Source organism: Panthera leo, chromosome C2 (assembly GCF_018350215.1).
Source record: "Panthera leo isolate Ple1 chromosome C2, P.leo_Ple1_pat1.1, whole genome shotgun sequence".
Lineage (NCBI taxonomy): Eukaryota > Metazoa > Chordata > Mammalia > Carnivora > Felidae > Panthera > Panthera leo.
This window is the reverse complement of record NC_056687.1, coordinates 74,982,851-75,000,684: the sequence shown is the minus strand read 5'-3', so window position 1 is coordinate 75,000,684 and position 17,834 is coordinate 74,982,851. Positions and strand designations below refer to the sequence as shown.

Sequence of the window (17,834 nt, the reverse complement as noted above, 5' to 3'; positions counted from 1 at the left end):
ACTAGCTCTCTGACCTTGGGCTTGGTAGGTCTCTCTTCTGGCTCCTCAATTTTCCCATCCATAGAATGAGAGGGTGTGGACCTCAGTATCCCCATTCAGCTCAAGCTTCCTGTAATTCTAAAATGATCCAGAAGGTGGGGATCAAGGCATCTCCTAGCTCTCTATTTCCTAAATACAGGGGGAGAAATCACTGACGTTATTAGCATATGTCAAAGATCTGAGGTCAGGACAAATAAGAATTGGGCTACCAGAAGGATGAGAGGTGAGAAGTGACAGGCCCAAACCCTTACCAGGGAGCAAGGGCAATAATCACCAGTTAAAATTTCAAGAAGATACTCACTTGCATCTGTGAGACTGAAAAAAAAAATGTATAGCAAAATATAGGCCATCAGTCTGTGAGGGATAGAGTGATAGAGGGATAGAGTGTTAGAGGTCATGGGAGTTCTGAGGAAGATCAAAGTCAGAAAAAGGGGCCGCTTCTAAGGTAAAAAAGGCTCTAAGTAGAGGGAGAAGTTAAAGCAATCATTTGCCAAATCTAAAATTGTGTGCACAAGTTGATGGCTATCAGCAATCTTTGGGAGAATGTAGATGAAAATCAGGAGAAAAAGGCCAATTTTATCCAAATGAACTCATTTGAATGCAACAATATCCTTACAAATCTGGGCTGCCACTTAGAGAGTGCATATGTTTGTAAGACAAAGAGACAATACAAATCAGCTCAAAATCTGGCCCAGAAAGATGAAATTGCTGTGAAAATGATCAATTGCATTGCTCTAATACCGTCTAATTTGCTCTAATTACTTTGTGTGTGTGTGAAAGATTTATCTTGTCTGTATTCTCCTTCCATTGACCTGCACGAGGCCCTTACATGGTGCCAGCCCCCAGAGGTGTCAGGCGGAGCACCCCAGCTGCAGGCTGAGTGCAGGGCCCAGACCTGTCCCCTTATTCCCTTCCCACGTTCCTGGTTCGCTCACCCTTACGTAGCTTCCTGTTCTGGCTCCTGATGTTTGCTTCATATCTCCTTCCCTGATACCCCATTGTGGTTGGACTTTTCTGGATGGATCAAAGCCAGATATTTACTCTCTGCCTCACGGCCTTGAAATGATCACCTCTGTCTTATCAGATCTCCTGGGCCCACTTCTCACTCACTGAGAAAACAATCACTTCCACATTCATTTAGTCTTGTGTGCTCTGTGTGTTTGGGCTTCTAAAACATTTTTACCTCCTGAAAGAGAGAACAGGGTCAATTAGTACCTGTTTCAGACTTGCAGAACTTGGCCAGCATCTCCGGGGCACCCTTCATGTACACATGGAAGTGATCCTCCCCTGCCACCTGAGCGACCACAGACATCCTCTGCAGGCTTGAGGAAAATGGAAACTGGCGCAAGATGGCTATGGCTTCCACGGGACTCTGAGACAGCACCAACAAAGGGGAGCTTAAGATGCTTGTGAAATTTCACAGATGCACACCAACAAATAGGACTTGCTCTGCAATGAACCCAGGGATGTCATGAAGTGGTATGTTTGTCACAACATTGATACTTTTCTGTCTGCCTCGACGGCGATTCCCTCATCAAGTTGTCTGGTTCTGCAAGGCCTTTCCCTTTGACTGCCTGGAAAAATCCTAATCATCTTCCAGGCCAAGTTCACAGGTCCCTTCCTCTGTGGCACTTCTCTCTCATAAATAGTATTCACTCTCACCTCTGAACGCCTGCAGCTCTTTCTTCAGCCTTTATTATAGCAGTCGGCACAGGGTATTGCACTGATTTGCACCTATATGGATTTTTCTACCAGCCTCTGTACTCCTCCAACACAGAGCCCCACACATCTAGCTCTGAAATCACTCTATCCCTTAGCACCTAGCGCAGTGCTCTAGCATAAGACAGGTTCATGAATAAATTTAAAAATAGATTCAGGAATGAAGGGACGAGCAAACCAACTATGGACACTGTTCGTTTCAAGGAGAAAGAGCTGTCTGATTTGAAAAAGCAAGTCATACCCAACTGGCTTTCGGTCCTGGCTTTATTATTATGTGTGAACCTGGCATCCCAAATGTGCAGTAGTCTGCATCACAATCTTCCATTATCTGTTTCAAAATGAAAACATTCATAAGATTCCTTAGAGCAAAATAGTAAGAAAGAAATACCTCTCATTTGCATAGCACTTGAAACTTTTCAAAGCCCCTTCCACATATTTTCTCTTGTAGGCTAATTATCTGAATACCATCATTGTCAAATTTCTGTTGTGTTATTAAGGACCTTGGAGAATGTCAAAAAGCCAGAAATATTGTGACTACAGTTTAAGTGGTAATTGATGGAAGAAATGCCGGCTACAAGCCAATGGCTCTTCCTGAATGGTATGACTAGCAATTGGATGAGAATTTAATATAGCTGAGCACATTAGCCCTCAGTTGAGTTAGGATTGGGTCTTGAGATAAACCTGGGATTAATTCTTATTCTGTATCTACGTTACTAGCCTAATTGGTTAGCTAGAGAGTTAACAAGTTAGCTGCTGGCAAATTAGAAAGCATATTTGAAAACAGTTTGCATTCTTTGGAGGTTGCAACAGTATAAGTTACACCATTTGAGAAACCAATATTAACCTAAAATATAGGAAAGGCAGTCAGATATACAAATCAGAAAATAGGAGACAACATTTGGCCTCTGCTCCATCACTTACCTGTTTAACGTTGGGGACAATGCCTCCATTTCTCCAGATCCCAAATTTCTTCTGAAAAATATTCTGACATCCCTTGTAGCACTAAAATTATTGGAGTCTACAAGGATATTTTCCCTCCTCCTTATGTTTCATGACAGTTTCCTATCCACCAAAGGATATTTAATTCGAGACTGAAAGTTTCTCACCTAGTTTTAAATTCTGCAAACCACTTTGCACTTCCATACTTTGCTTGGGGTGGATACCACTGCTCTTAAAGACAGTTCTTACAGAGCTAATCCTAGCAATTTATGTTCCTGCACAAGACCCCAACTTGTATGTCATGTGTACAAATAGACCAACACCCCTCGATGGAGAAGAGCCACCGTCAGAACCATGATCAAAGTCACATATAGTAAGAATGACCCTAAGCAGCTCATCATTGTGTCTACGCGAAGGATGCCGGTGAGGACAATGTGTAATAATTACACTGATTCCTCTCCGTTAAGATCCAGGAAAGTGATTATCCCTTTGTGTTTAAGTAGAAGATTTCTCCACAGCAAATGCTTAAATTTTAACTTGCTGCTATCAAAACTTTCCATGTTTACCAGGTTTCCTCTTTTATTATTTTGGCTTCTAGAAAGCTACATTTTTGCCAGTACACACTTTTTAAAATTTTTTTTTATAAGTTTACTTATTTTTAGATAGAAACAGTGTGGGGGGGGAGGGGCGGAGAGAGAGAGGGAGAGGGAATCCCAAGCAGGCTCCACACTGCCAGTGGAGAGCCCAAGTCGGGGCTTGAACTCATGAACCCGTGAGTTCATGACCTGAGTCAAAACCAAGAATCGGACACGTAACCCACTGAGCCACTCAGGTGCCCCTCCCCCCACTATAAATCTATACATCTATAAATCTGCCTTTTTGTGAGGTGTATTTCATGTCCCTGCAGTCATGTGTTTTCATTCCTTTAACATTCTGTTTAAATGCTGCCCTGTAGTTAAGATATCATTGTCAGTAGCTTGAAAACGTGTTTTGTTTTGGTTTGGGTTTTTGGAGAGCAGAGTAACGTAATTAACTAAATAGTGACTGCCTGAATGAATGAATGCTTTTCACTTGGTGGGCACTTTACAATGCAAGCAGACCCTGTAGGCTCATAGGATCAGTGCTTACCACAAGTCGGTGAGTGAGGCATTATTATCACCAATGCACACCTGAGGTAACAGACTCAGAATCTTGGTTCTGGATTTGGGGTCACACAGCTAGAAAGTGATGGGGTCGAGAGGTCTGCTCACCATGTCATGACAGCCATGAGAATGGGTTTATACCCTTCAACTGTTCACACTCAGCTCAAAAAATTGATCCAGTTGGACTGGGAAACCTTCAGGCTAGTATCTAGACCTATACTGTCTAATACAGTAGCTACCAGCCACCTGTGGCCATTTATATTTAAATTGATTAAAGTGAATAAAATTGAAAATTCAGTCCTTGGTTGCATAGCCAAATTTTAAGTACTCGATAACCACATGTCGCCGGCTAGTGGCTACTATACTGAATAGCACTGCTTTAGACCACTGTTTCTCTGTGAGTGTTACAGAGAATGTACCATGTTTTTGGCCTGTCAAGGTTTTGTGGTCAAGAAGGTTTGGTAAATGCTGCTTATCCTATTCCTTCTTGAATATTCACAATGCACCACAGTATACTAAAGAAATCTGGTAGTCAAGAAATCAATTTTACTTTCTTAAAACAGCAGGTTCCCAAACGATTTGATCACAGAACCTTATTTCAAGCTGCGCTCATTAACAGAGTTCTTGGGAGCAGATACTGGGAAATTCAGGTAGAGTCGAACCTTCCTTCAACGTTGTTACAAATCTTCTCTGAGCTTCAACCAAAGTTAGAAAACTTTTCCACTTTCAGTAAGGATTTCTTCAAGTTTTTCTCATTTAGCCAAAACAAGAAACTATCATCTTACCCAGGCAGTGCCCTCAAACATTTTGAGGTCCAGTGGGTCTCCTTGGATGGTCCCATTGAGAAGGATCAGAGAGTGGCAGCTGGCCATGGCAGCACACAGCGGGCCCCATGGCAAAGCCTTGCCTGAGGCAAAGCTATTCACTTCCTGAAAACTGGGAGAGAAGATGATTAAGAAATGAAAGTCTTCAACAAAATCATTTTACACACTCTGCCCCTTAAATCTTGCCAACACAGAGTTTCAATAATGCTTAACCTTTATGTTCAAATCCTTCCAGAGCTCCTCATGTCCCGTATGATAAAGTCTAAGTGCCTGGATATAATCACAGAGACTTCTGTCAGGTTACTTGAGGTCAGTGCCTAAGGTGACAGTAAGCTCAGAACCTGCAGCCTGCTTCAGAATCTGTCTCCCTCTCTCTCCACTCCTCCCCCACTCATGTTCTCTCTCTCTCTCAAAAACAAACATTAAAAAAATTTAAAATAAAAGAAAAGCACACCTGGACTCTGAAATATTTCTCACGACTCAGTCCTTTGCCCTATTTCTAGAAACTCCTGGCATAGATATCCAGCGTCTCATTTTCCTTTATGATGGTAGACTGGTACAGTTTACCATTCTCATTTCCCATCTAATAGCCAAATGAGAATTGTAGACTGTGGTTTCTACACCCCGAAAACCTGAGCATTTGGGGAAAGGAAAAGAGAGGAGGGGTGAAAACCCTAAGCATCCTATTCCCCTTTCACTGGTCTGGCCAATAGAAGACAAAGCAGTGCCTGCCCGGACAAAAGCTTGGCCCGGCCATCTGAGCAACCAGGAGCTGAACCACATGAGTAGGGTTGAACCCAAGTATTTTCTGCAACATCGCACTGCCTGTCTGCTGTTATCTCGTGCCAGAGCTGTGTTTGGCCCCATCACTGTGCTGGAGAGCCCCTGCATGACTCAATGACAGAGGCTCAACCACTGTTTAGAGCCAAGGGGGGATATCTAGAGCTGAAGAGTCAAGGCATCTTGTACTTAGACCGAGAGGGCAGATCTCAGCCCTGTGAGGAAGGGGAGCAAGGGCCCTCTCCTCACTATCCATTCTGGGGTAGCATCTCTGTGATTGTTCTCCCCTCTCCTGTGGCCAGCTTTTCACCTGTGTCTGTAAAAATGGTAGCCATATACCCTTTAACATTCTATCTCAAGTGCTATCTTTGTCAGGCGTTTTTCCTCATTCTGTTCATTTCCAAAATTAATTTCGACCTTTTATTCACTATGTTATTCCAAAATCCAAGACTGTGTATTATATCAAACAATCATTATTATTTTTTCTTCTCTCTTCTGATATGCATGCCTTAATCATAGCTCTTTCCATGGACTGTATTATGCGTAGAAGATGAATGCATTTGTGCCTTTCAATCCCATGAGATGTGAGCTACATGAGGGAAGGGAGGGAACTCTTCCTTTCTGGACTCCTCCCCCCACCCCGCCCAGTCCAATAACCACCAGCAAATCTTTGTGGTTTTTAATTAAGTACACTTATGATTTCACTCTTTGCTCCTCTTTTTTATTCATTCAGCTTCTTACTTATCCAGTTCGTTCTATTTTTTCATGTGGAGTTTGAAGGCCTATTTTCCCCATCTGACTCTGAACTTAGAACCCATTTAATTTAACAAGTTAGAATAATTGGGACACCAGAAGGACGGACTTGAATAGAACCAAGATAGCTACACCAATCCCACATCCCATCTTCACTGAAGTGCTTACCAGTTGTCAGCAGTAGGGACAGTCCCCCAGAGGTCCAGCCCATCTTCCGTAAGAGTGCCAGTCTGGAAGAAGTTAGAATTGGTATTAGCATAAGATTTAGAACTTTTGGTTATATCATGATTTAAACAAAACCCAACCTCCCAAAACATTAAAGTAGATCTAGTTGTCCAAAGTCCTTGTTTGTAAGCATTAAATTTTGTTTTTTTATTATTTTTAAAATATGTTTTTAATGTTTATTTTTAACAGAGAGAGCGAGCATGTGTGCATGTCTTGAGTTGGGGGGGGGGGGGCAGAGAGAGAGGGAAACAGAGGATCCAAAGCAGACTCCGTGCTGACAGCAGTGAGCTTGATGCTGGGCTCAAACTGTGAGATCATGACATGAGCCAGTCAGATGCTTAACCAACTGAGCCACTCAGGCACTCTTGCAAGCATTAAATTTTAAATCAGAGAAGGGTACCTGAAGGAAGAATTCAGCAGGTGACAAATGATTCCTGAAAAGACTGTGTCGATAATGAAATGATTCTAGATACTAATCATTACAATCAAATGTTAGTGTTTTGCTTTTGTGTGTTTATTTTTGCACTTGCTGTTGTTAAACGAGAAGCATTTAGTGAATGGAAATCCAATAAGGACCAGTACGAGTTTGACTTTATAGTTGGCACCTGCTATCTTTCTAAAGCAGAGTTCAGAATTTTTCTTTCTTTTTAAGACTGATTAGTTCATAGTCTGCCATCTGGCTCACAGCAATTTTCTAAAATATGGGTGACGTGATGACTGTCCGGATTGATAATGAAATGTTGATAAAGGGCTTTTTGAGAATTTAGAGAGAAATGAAGTGCTAATAATAAATACTCATTAATGCCCATGAATGAGTTTTATTGTTAGATTGTCAAGAGGAAAATGGTTGGGAGATTTGATTTGCTATATTATGGGAGAGTATTTATCACATAATGTAACAAAGAAAGCAACATGGAACTAAGTACTATGACAGCACTTTGAATTTGCTTATTGCTTCATAGCCCACCATTAATTACAGACCCCGGTGTCTTTATGCAAGAGGCCAACACCCAGTCAGAGTAACCATGTGGCTCCCGCTACTTCAGCGCTGTCAAGGCTGAGCAGAACATTCCCAAGTGCTGGGGTGTATCCCTTTTCAATACTGACACCCAGGTCTCTGTCATCATTCTTTTTACAGTCATTTCTGTATAAGACACTGAATTTTCTAGCTTCCTATCAAATGACATTTCTTTCATTACAGCACATTAAATTGGCATAACGCTTTATGATGAAGTGCTTACAATGCTTCTAATTCTTACAATCGACTAAATAGGGAAGGGACATTCTCAGGTTAGAAGTTAAAGGAGCAGCCTCAAGGTCCAGTGGCTTGCAGGTTGGAGAGAAAGAACCAGAATCTGGCCCATCTAGAATCTCCCTCTAGATGACAAATGTTAAATAAATTTTGCAAAGCATGCAGAAAGACAAAACCCATACTGGACTTCCAATTAAGGAATGAAGGATTCTTTGTTTCATTAATTTATTTGGGCTTCACAGAAAGCTAACACGCTTTGTGTGAGTTACTCCTTGAAGAACAATAGAAAAAAACTTATTTGCTTCATTTCCCTCCTGCATTTTATGAGGGTTCTAAACCTCATGCAACACACAACCTGTGTGTTTAGATTCCAAATCCTCTTGAGTTATTCCATTTCAAAAAGAGTTAGCAGCTTAATTCAAACTGAAATGTTTCCCTGATGATCAGATTATATTTTTACACATCAATATTTTGAACATGAAAACAGAGATTAGATGGCAGCAAACAGAAATGGGACCGTGTCATTTCTCTATGTGAAAGTGATTCTTATACTATAAAACTAGCCATGAACAGAAAGAAAACTAAATTATAGTTACAGTTGTAAAAGGAATAAGACAGAAAAAGCCAACTTCTTAGCATAAATACTAGCCCAGGCTTGGGCTGAGCTGAATAGAAAAGAGAGAACTGTTTTAGAGAACTAACAGACCAACATAAACTAGAAATATGTGGGAATAAGAAGCACATGGTGAATGTCTTGTAAGTGGAAATAAAAGTAGACGGGGACCTCGATTAATTGTGGGGTGCTTCATTCCAACACCATATTGGTAGAGTTTTACAATGTACAAGCTGGAAAGGCACCGAGAGATCATTGGAGTTCAAATTTCTCTTGATTTCTCATTTTGCCGATTCCCAACCCAGTGTTTTTTGCACTATGACATGTTGTCATGCCACTGGGGTTTGGCCAAGCGTGCCGAGGAGCAGTTCCTCAGTTGGTCTAGCAAAGGAGCACATGAGGACGTGGAGGGGAAAAGCTTTGTATGAGACGTAAAATGAACAACTGGAAAAATTAGTTTTAGAAAAAGACAAATATGTAACGAACCTAACTTTATAAATCTCCCTCTTATATTACAGGCACCAGTGAGGCTGCTGGGTAAATAATGGGAATCCCTACCAGAAAACTTCCAAGGCCGTGGAACTAAAAGAAGCCACTGTTAACCCTAGTGGTTAACTTGAGGAGTGGTGATTGAGGGTTTTCTTTGCCAGAGGAAACTCAGCCAGAATAGAATGGAACTAATTTTAGGGCTGAGCTGCTTCCAGTGTGGAGCCAAGACTTGTCAAGTCTACTCATGGTGTCTCTCCAGTTTGTCCTATACTCTCCATTCTTGCCCTCCTTGCTTAGGACAATGACCCATCTCTTCAGTCTTCCCTAGATAGCTTCCTGTCTCAGTCCTACCTCCCTTTTGTTCCTTCTCACCAATTACCCTCGATGGAATAAACAAAACACACCTATAAAAATGTCTTTGATCGTCTTTAAAAAAAATGGTACGGCTCCCATTCTCCTTCACAAGGCCCCACTTCTTAGCTTGACACATCAGGCCCTGAGCAATTGGGCTCTTCCTCTCCAGCTACATTCCCTACCACACAGCCCCTGTTGTAGCCACACCCACATGCCACAGGCCATGACATCCCTGTGCTTCTGAACTGCTCATCTCTGAGCCCATTCTGTCTAACAACCAAAGCCACGGCTCAGCGGTGACCTCCCATCCATGGCAGGTAACTTAACTTGGACGCTTTTCCATGCCTCTTTGAGCATGCATTTCACTGCATTATCATGGTTTACACTTCCATTGTACCTGCTTCCTCAGCTAAGTCACGAGCTTCTCCAGAGCAAGGACCCTCTTATTAATGGGACTCTTGGCCAAGGTAGGTTAATTAAAAAGTGTCAAAGCCTTAATTTATTCTAATACAAACAAAGTGAAGACATGGAGGGATCGGCCAGGCCCACTGTGTTACAACAATTAAATTGGCCTGCCCAAGCAGAGGGCAGGATCTGAACAGCAGGTGGATGAGGCTGAGGTCCCTCCAGGGACACAGGACCCCCACAGGAGAGTCACAGAAAGAGGTTTTAGACCTGTCCCAGAGCAGCAATCCTTCCCATTTGGACATACTTCTCCCCTGCTACCTCCAGAACCCTAAACAGTTACAGGACAACATTCTTCTAGTCCTGAGTCCTGATAACCTGGGGGTCAAAGGAGAAAGGAGGGACTGAGTGCATTAACACAGGCACTGTCCCCTCCCTCCCTTTCCTTAAAAGAAGCAGAGGAGAAAAATGGAATATTTTCAATTAAACACAGGACAAAGTATTTCAGGAAACAGAAATGTTCCTCACAAATTTTTTTGCCTGAAAAAGCCAGTCAGTCATAGAAGTTATTACAATAAGAGATTGTTTTGAAACCGAATACGGGCAAAAAATATTAAATTTCATAGGGAAGAAATTTATGATGTGATATAGCTAAACCACTTCCTTAGGACTCTGTACAGTGGGCTTGTAGAGCATGGTCTCACCACTAGCCCACTGTGTGACCTTCTCTGGCCTCAGTGTTCCTATATGTAAAATGAGAGCAGTGAACCAGGCATTCATTTGGAGGCCTTTCCCAGCTCTGCTCTGCCTTGAAATCAACCTCCAATCAGGAAAGTTTAGATCATACTTTGTCAAAGCACACGAGGTTTATTTGTCCACACATATTGATTCTCTGTGGGGAAATACAGAAGATTTTCTTTTTCTTCAGCCTCTTTTGTGCATACACGATTCCTGTGGTCAGGGCAGCTGGTAGCACAGGAGGGACAGTCACGGTGAGGAGAAGCAGGGCCATGGTTGCCGTGTCTCTTGGAGAAACCTAGGGAGGGAGGGACATGGAGGTTAGCCTAGCAGCACAGGGCGGCACCCTTTCTAGCACCATCTCCTGCAGCACTCCAAGAGTTCTAGAAGCTCAAAATATTTAAAGAGAGCTGCTCTCTCCGTGGGGCTGAGAGATCTCTTGGGTGTGCTTAAGGAACAGACAAGTTGTCTCCCATTGTGCACAAAAGAAACTCTGATCCCTTTTCTATGTCCACCCTGCCCTTTTTGACTGTTTCTCTTTGCTTGGTATTCCCTCCACCCAGAGTACCATCCTTCCTCTGCTCATCATAACACACCCTCTTAGACTCCCCAGGCACTGAGACCATTTTTGAGTTGTAACATTTCACACACGGGCTTGACAGTTGGGTTATAAATCTCCCCCAGTCGCTTCCAAACCGCTTGGGTGCAGCAGCTTGGCTTATACATCTTTGAAGTCCTTTGCAAGTTCATCTTATTCATCTCTAGATATAGAGCCTAGCACAGTTTCTGACACAGGAACTATTAAATGAATGGTAACCTGATAAAAATGATGACCAAGAGTCTGCTAAAGGAAAGTCCATAGTAAAAATAGCTTGTTCTCACTGCACACATTCTGGGGCGAGAGCTGGATTAGGCTACATAAATGATTTAGTTACTCCTCACAACAACCTTAGGATGTAAACACTGTTATTTTCTCCATTTAACAGATAAAGAAACCAAGGCTTAAAATATTAAAATAACTTCCCCAAGCCATCTGCTAGTTAAATGGTGAGGATCTGAACCCTAGGCTGTCCCACTCGGGGGGCACAAATATGTGACCAGTATCTCATAGTATCCAGTCAATTCTCATAGAGTCAAGATCCCAGGCGGGTCCACAGAAATTCACATGGCTGATAAGAATAGGGCCTAGATCAAATCACAGCATGGCTTGTTTTATTTTTCACCTTCTCTAGAAATTAATGGCCTTACCCTAGATTTTTATGAAATTAACCGTAATTTTAGCCACTAAAGTCCTCTTCTGAGTACTGGGAATACAGATTCAAGTTCAATATCAAAGGCTGCTAGATACATCATTGGTCCAATCTCAGATTGTCACAAAATCCAGCGTTCTCTGTTTTTCCCAACCACAGCCACAAAGTGTTGACACTGAGGACTCAGCTCTGTCTATTCCTGAGACAGTACAGATGAAGGAAGCCAGCAGGGTCACAGGTTATGACCCACAAGAAGGTGGGGTCTACAATTAGTATCGCTGCTTTGGTGTGTATTAGATGTTGAGTTCTACCCGGGAAATCTTCATTCCGAATCACTGTGGGTGCTTCCTGGTCCACAGAAGAGGGCCTTTTGCTTGTTTTCCTGCTCAATGCTCCTGCTCCCCAGATGAAACTGGCACAGTGCCTCAAGTTCCAGTCCCACTTGCTTTAACAGTCTGCCCAGCTCTTTCCAGGGTCCATTCTAGGGGTGCCAATATGTCCTGGCCTCCTTTGCCTTTGCCTGACCTAGAAATGCTGCCTGAAGGCTTATATCAGACTGAAATGACTACCCAGAGCTCAAGTACGAGAGTGAACATTGCCTGGAAATTCTCGTCACTCTGTCCATCAATATTTACCCCTCTCCCCGACAACACACACATAGAATGCACTAAATTTGGGCATTGTAATTAAGTCACCCATACCCAGTTTCATACCTATGTTTGGACCCTTTTATTTACATTTTTTTTTCTTCTTCCCAATGAGCCCACATTGCTAACATCCCAGTATGTCTTAAAGAAGAGATTACACAGTTCACAAAAGAATCACACTCTCAGGACCAGAAAGGACCTCAGAGGTCATTTGTGAGAACCCTTCCTTCAGCCATCACAACTATTAAGAGAAATGTTCAAACAAACCAAAACCAGACCACTATGAAGTTTAAAAGGAAGTGGGGATCCGTGCAGCATATAGTTCTGTAAAAGTGGACAGTCAGTTCTATTTTAGAACCTAACAAAACATAGAAAAACTCACTGGGTACATGGTATGTTGGGTATGCCTTAGACAATGTACACACTCAAATATCTCAGCATTCTCAAATAATCCAAATTTCTAAGCACGGCATTCAAGATCCCCTTCAATGTGACCCATTTTACCTTGCTAGACTTAATCTCTCAGTTGCTTGCTGGTTCCAGAAGACCCATCTGCATTTCTTCCTTTGTCCTTTTCTCACTCCAACTAACATGCCCTTTCTCCTCCCTGATCTGATTGACTAAATCCTCTCCATTCTATCAGACTTGAGAAACACCTATTTCCTCTGAGGATGTTTGGGCTTCGGTATTACCAATGCCACACATGAAGTAACCTCTCATTCGCATCCAAGTGGTGAAAGAAGTCATGAACTTTGCAACTTTTCATAGCTGTGCCATCCAATATAATTTTCACTAGCTACATATGGCGACTTGAATTTAAATTAACTAAATAATCAAATCACTAAATTACTTAAATTAATTAAAACTAATTAAAATGAAGTAAAACTGAAAATTCATTTCCTTGGTCACACTAGCCACGGTTCAAGTGTTCAATAAGCACATGTAGTTAAGGGCTACCAAACTGGACCATGTAGGTATAGAATAGTTCCATCATCTAAGAAAGTTCTATTGGACAGAACTGATCCACAGAATGATGGGGCTAAGAGAGAACCTTATCCAACCCTTTTGAGTTAGGTGAGGATCCTTGAAAAAGCTATGTCATTAAAAAGCCTTACCCCCAGTACTTACTCCATGGTACATATATACACCAAGGGCATAGAAGAAACCCACAATGCCAAGGAAGGCCAGGAACACTATGAACTTGAAGGCATCATTGTATAGCTTGAAGTTCAGAGGTCGGGGATAGAGGATGGATCTCACCAAGTCCCCTTTGGCAGTATTGTAACCTGCATGAAGGTAATCACAGGTGGAGTAAGTTCCTTTAATACAGTTTACCACGACACCCAAAATGATTTGCATTGAATTAAGGATTGGTTAATAGTGTCATCTGAATATGGGATGAAGACATCACTGCAAACAGTATATTTACATTTATTATCCCTACAAGTCACTAGGAACAATAAGTGGTATTCACTTAACCTTGTTCAATTTCTCTTGCTCTGGAAGTCAGTGCTACAATGGCTCACACAGTGAAGCTCCTCACTCATGCATAAGATTGAGGAAAAGAAGACTGAGGACTGACAGACACAGTCACCAGAGAAGACGAGCTGCTAAGAGAAGACATTAAAGCTCAAGTATGTGTTGAAAATAATAGAAAATGAAGACAAAAGGAAAGCACAAAACAACTAATTTCTTAAACACATATACCTCTGATCATGTCATTCTTATGCCCAAACACCTTCCAGAACCCCTGATTTTTTGCAATAAAGTTAAAATTTCTAGGCACGGCATTCCAGATCCTGTCAACCCTCAGTATACTCCTGTGTTGCTAGACTTATCTCTTTACTGCTCGCTGCTCTCAGAAAACCCCAAGGCAGTCCTTCTTTTGTGTTTTGCAGAAATAGATTAGCATGTTTTTTTAGCTTTCTGCTAGGACTGGCTAAATCTTTCCCATCCTATCAGGCTTGGCTCAAAATGCCGCCTCATCAAATAAATATTTTCAGAGTTCTACTCCCACACTTCCTATCAAAAATAATTTCTCCCCCTCTTTGGGGTCCCTGTAACACTTAATCATGTGACATCTATCATTGCTCTGTGTTTAGTTAGCTCTAACTCCACACTGTTTCCTGCACCAGACCACAATCCTCTTTAAGGGTAAGGAATGTCTCCTAATTTTTTTCTTTAGCCCTCAGGGCATGGCACTTAGTAGATCTTCATTAAAATCTAAGTTATTGGCAACAAAAGGGGGGGCTACTAGATATGAACCACTGTTGTATGAAACACGCCTTAATCCCACTGCTTGGTAAACATATAGTCTCCTCAAACATGGCTTTGTAGGCTTTGGAGAAAAAGAGCAGAGTTTTCTCTAACTTGTTGCCTCAGCATTTTACAAGCTCAGATAAGGTGGTTCCCATGATTTCCATTCATTAGCTCATGCCCACTGACCCCTTTGAAGCAAAACTTGATATTTTTAATTTAAAAAAATCAGGTAGAACAATTGAATCATAGGCTAACACATAGAGACAACAAAGTTCAAGGTGGGTTTTGGATCTGTGCATATGTGGCTGGCAGAAACACAGGTCAGGGGTAGTGTTGGCTGTGTGATGTCCTGTGAAAGACCGGGAGTAAGATTAGTAGTCTTGAAAACTTTTTGAGCATGGTGTGTGTAAACTGCTTCAAAATCTGCTTTAGAAATATGACTTGGTGGCAGATCCAAGGGGAGGTGGAACAAAAGACAAGGCAAAGTATTTGAGGCAAAAGCTGAAAGGGAACAGTCAAGAGAATATTTCTGTTGCAATGGTTAGACAAGAGATGATGAAAGGCCTGGACAAAACACCAACTGTGGGGATGAAGGAAAGGGAGACAAGACTCAGAAGGTATTTGTAGAATTGATAGGATGTGGTGTCCTACTTGGTACGGGAGAAAGTGGGAAGCTAAAGGTGATGTGGACAGACCGGCTAGATGGTGATGCTGTCGACAGAAAGAGGAGAAGTCCTTTCGATGCCTTGACTTTGAAGTGTCTGTAGGGAACCCAGAGGGAGGCATCCAGCAGGGACCTGGAAATAACAGCCCAGCAAGCAGCAGTTTGAAAGGAGAAAGTCCTCAGGTGATAATGGTTGGAACTTTTTTCTTGGGAATCACTTAGAGTTGGTATAGAGGGAAAAGGAAAGAAGCCTGGGGACATAAAAAACAAACAAACAAGAACACAGTCTTGCCTTTGAGGCAATGTATTTCATCTCTGTATCATCAATGTATTTCATCTTAGACAAGGGTTTTAACAATGAACCAGTGAGGTTGGAAATGGTGGCAACTTAGAATAAATAAGGATCTGACTAGAAACAAGTATGACTGTTATTACCAGAAGGTGGCAAACTCCATAATCCTAAACCAAATTTCCCCAATCCAACTCCCCCACCTCTAAGCAGGGACTACATTTACAAAAGTGGAATCTACTAACCTGTTTGCAAAACAACTGCTCTCACTGGCCCCTGCCCAGACGGCTTGACCTGGATAACTTCTGTCCCACAGAAAAGGACATGTTTCCGATAGTCCTCCAAGCTGTGGGATTTCCAGGCCACGGTGTTCTCCGTATGGGGCAGTGGCGTCTTTGTGACAGGTACGCTTTCTCCTAAAGAAGATTGTGTTTTGTTGATTCTGTGTGAACTCAGGTATTCAGAGTTGGTGCTTGACAGTTTTGAGACAGTATACAAACCATAGCTATTCAGGTCTTAATGCCCATTTCCTGGGTCAGATGATTTCTCAAGGATGCTGGCGATGCAAGCAGTGGTGTACTTGGTTATATTTTACATATTTATTTAAGGTCCACCTATATTTTCCATACCTGGTCTGCATGGTTTGCTATCGTAATTTAAAAAGCAGGCCATTTTAACAAAGATAGTTGTCACCTAATTGTCCCCTCAAGTGTTCTTTAAGCCCAAATTTATGCTAGGTAATTAAGGAGCTATAAAGCAAGTATATAGCTATTGTTATTTGCCTCTCATTTATTTATCAACCCATTCATCCATTCACTTGACAAATATTTTTAAGTGCTTATTTTGTGCCAGGCACTGTTCTAGGTGCTTAAAATAATGAAGACAGAAATCCCTCCCTCAGAAAGCCCAGGGAGTCAAGCCAGTAAATAGCAGTAAATAAATGATTAAAGTACAATAAAGTAAGGATTTTGGTAGTATTACTGGGTGATCTGAAGATCTAACCCAGAGGACCAAGAAACATTTCCAGAACAACTAATAAATGACAACTCAAAAGGAAATGAGGCCAACTAGATCAAGGTGGAAAGGAAATTGTTCTTGGAAGAAGTGAAAGATCATGCTGTGCCCTTGGCACTAAAAATGGTTGAGAATGTTTGGGACATTGAGTGTAAGGGTAGAGGTAAGCGGTCCTAGAAGTACAGAGATGAATGAGAAATTATGCCTTCATAAAACCTCTTAAATGTTCTTCATGATCTTTGTGGAGCTTGCAGTGAAAGATAAAAACCAATATAACAAGACAGGGCCTCTCTTTTTTCTTTCTGGATGATCTCAGCTCCATTCTCATTAATACATAATTAATTAACAATTAAAGTGTTAATTAACAATTAATTAAATAGCTAGATCGATAATGTCTAATCTTCATTTCCTCTCTCCTGTGCTTTTGTTCTATGTTTCCCAATGGTGGGCTGTTCATCCCAACCTGGATATCCCACTAGCATCCCTAAGTCCACATACCTAAAATCCATACTAATATTTTGTTTAATTTTTATTTTATTTATTTTTGAGAGACAGAGTGGGGGGGGGGGGTCAGAGAGAGAAGGAGAGAGAGAATCCCAAACAGGCTCTGCGCTGAAAGCCCAATGCGGGCCTTGAACTCACAAACCGGGAGATCATGACCTGAGCCACAATCAATAGTCGGATGCTTAACTGACTGAGCCATCCAGGCACCTCCGTACTAATATTTTTACCACTAAACATCCTCCTTTTTCTTTGTGGTATCATCCTTTTGCTGAGTGACAGGTTTACAGTCTCGGAATCACCTTTGATTCCTCCTCTTCCCGTGCTCTGCCCTCTCATGGTCTGATTCCCCAATTCCTAACTGCTTTTCTCCATGAGTATGTCTCACCAAGTAACTCTTGGACTCTTGCGTTTGGGTCCCAAGGGCTTCACTAGCAATCACTATCTAGTGGTGGCTGCCTTACCAATGGATTACCTATAATTGGCTCCTTGACATGAAAACCATTTTAATAATAATAATTTGAGTCTATGGTAGAACTAATATTTCTTTTTTATGAAAAAGTATCTCACCCACAATATGCCTTGACCTCTTGAGTTGGAAAAGACCTCCAGTCCTTCCTCCTATGTGTCTCCTTTGCTATGAGGCTACTACTGCACTCACACACTCTTGATGCCGTATGGATGGGGATTTTCCCACAACGAGCAGTTCCGTGACACTAGCTGGTTGTCCTACAATTCAATTCAATTCAACTCAATTCAATTCAATTCAATTCTAGATATAGCATCAGATCCCACAGGTTAAGGACTCAGTCCCACAGGACTGCTCCCATGCCACCTCAGATGCTAATTGCAAACCCACATTGTCAACTGTGCTTCTGACTAATAAATCCGAGGTTCCCATAATCCCCTTCTTGGGTTCAATTCATTTGCTAGAGCAG

At 41.9% G+C, this 17,834-nt stretch overlaps 1 protein-coding gene across 6 annotated transcripts in view; it reads right to left on the bottom strand.

Moving 5' to 3' along the window:
• LOC122229800 (probable cation-transporting ATPase 13A5) overlaps nt 1-17,834 on the bottom strand; it is a 115,233-nt gene that overhangs the window by 41,241 nt on the left and 56,158 nt on the right. For all 6 annotated transcript variants that reach the window (XM_042955292.1, XM_042955289.1, XM_042955286.1 and 3 more), the window contains 7 exons: nt 15,627-15,797; nt 13,298-13,455; nt 10,382-10,570; nt 6,365-6,426; nt 4,625-4,775; nt 2,000-2,086; nt 1,255-1,411 (listed from right to left, as the gene is read on the bottom strand). In XM_042955292.1, the coding sequence (XP_042811226.1) occupies nt 1,255-1,411; nt 2,000-2,086; nt 4,625-4,775; nt 6,365-6,426; nt 10,382-10,570; nt 13,298-13,455; nt 15,627-15,797 (975 nt within the window). The remainder of the gene's footprint in view (nt 1-1,254; nt 1,412-1,999; nt 2,087-4,624; nt 4,776-6,364; nt 6,427-10,381; nt 10,571-13,297; nt 13,456-15,626; nt 15,798-17,834) is intronic.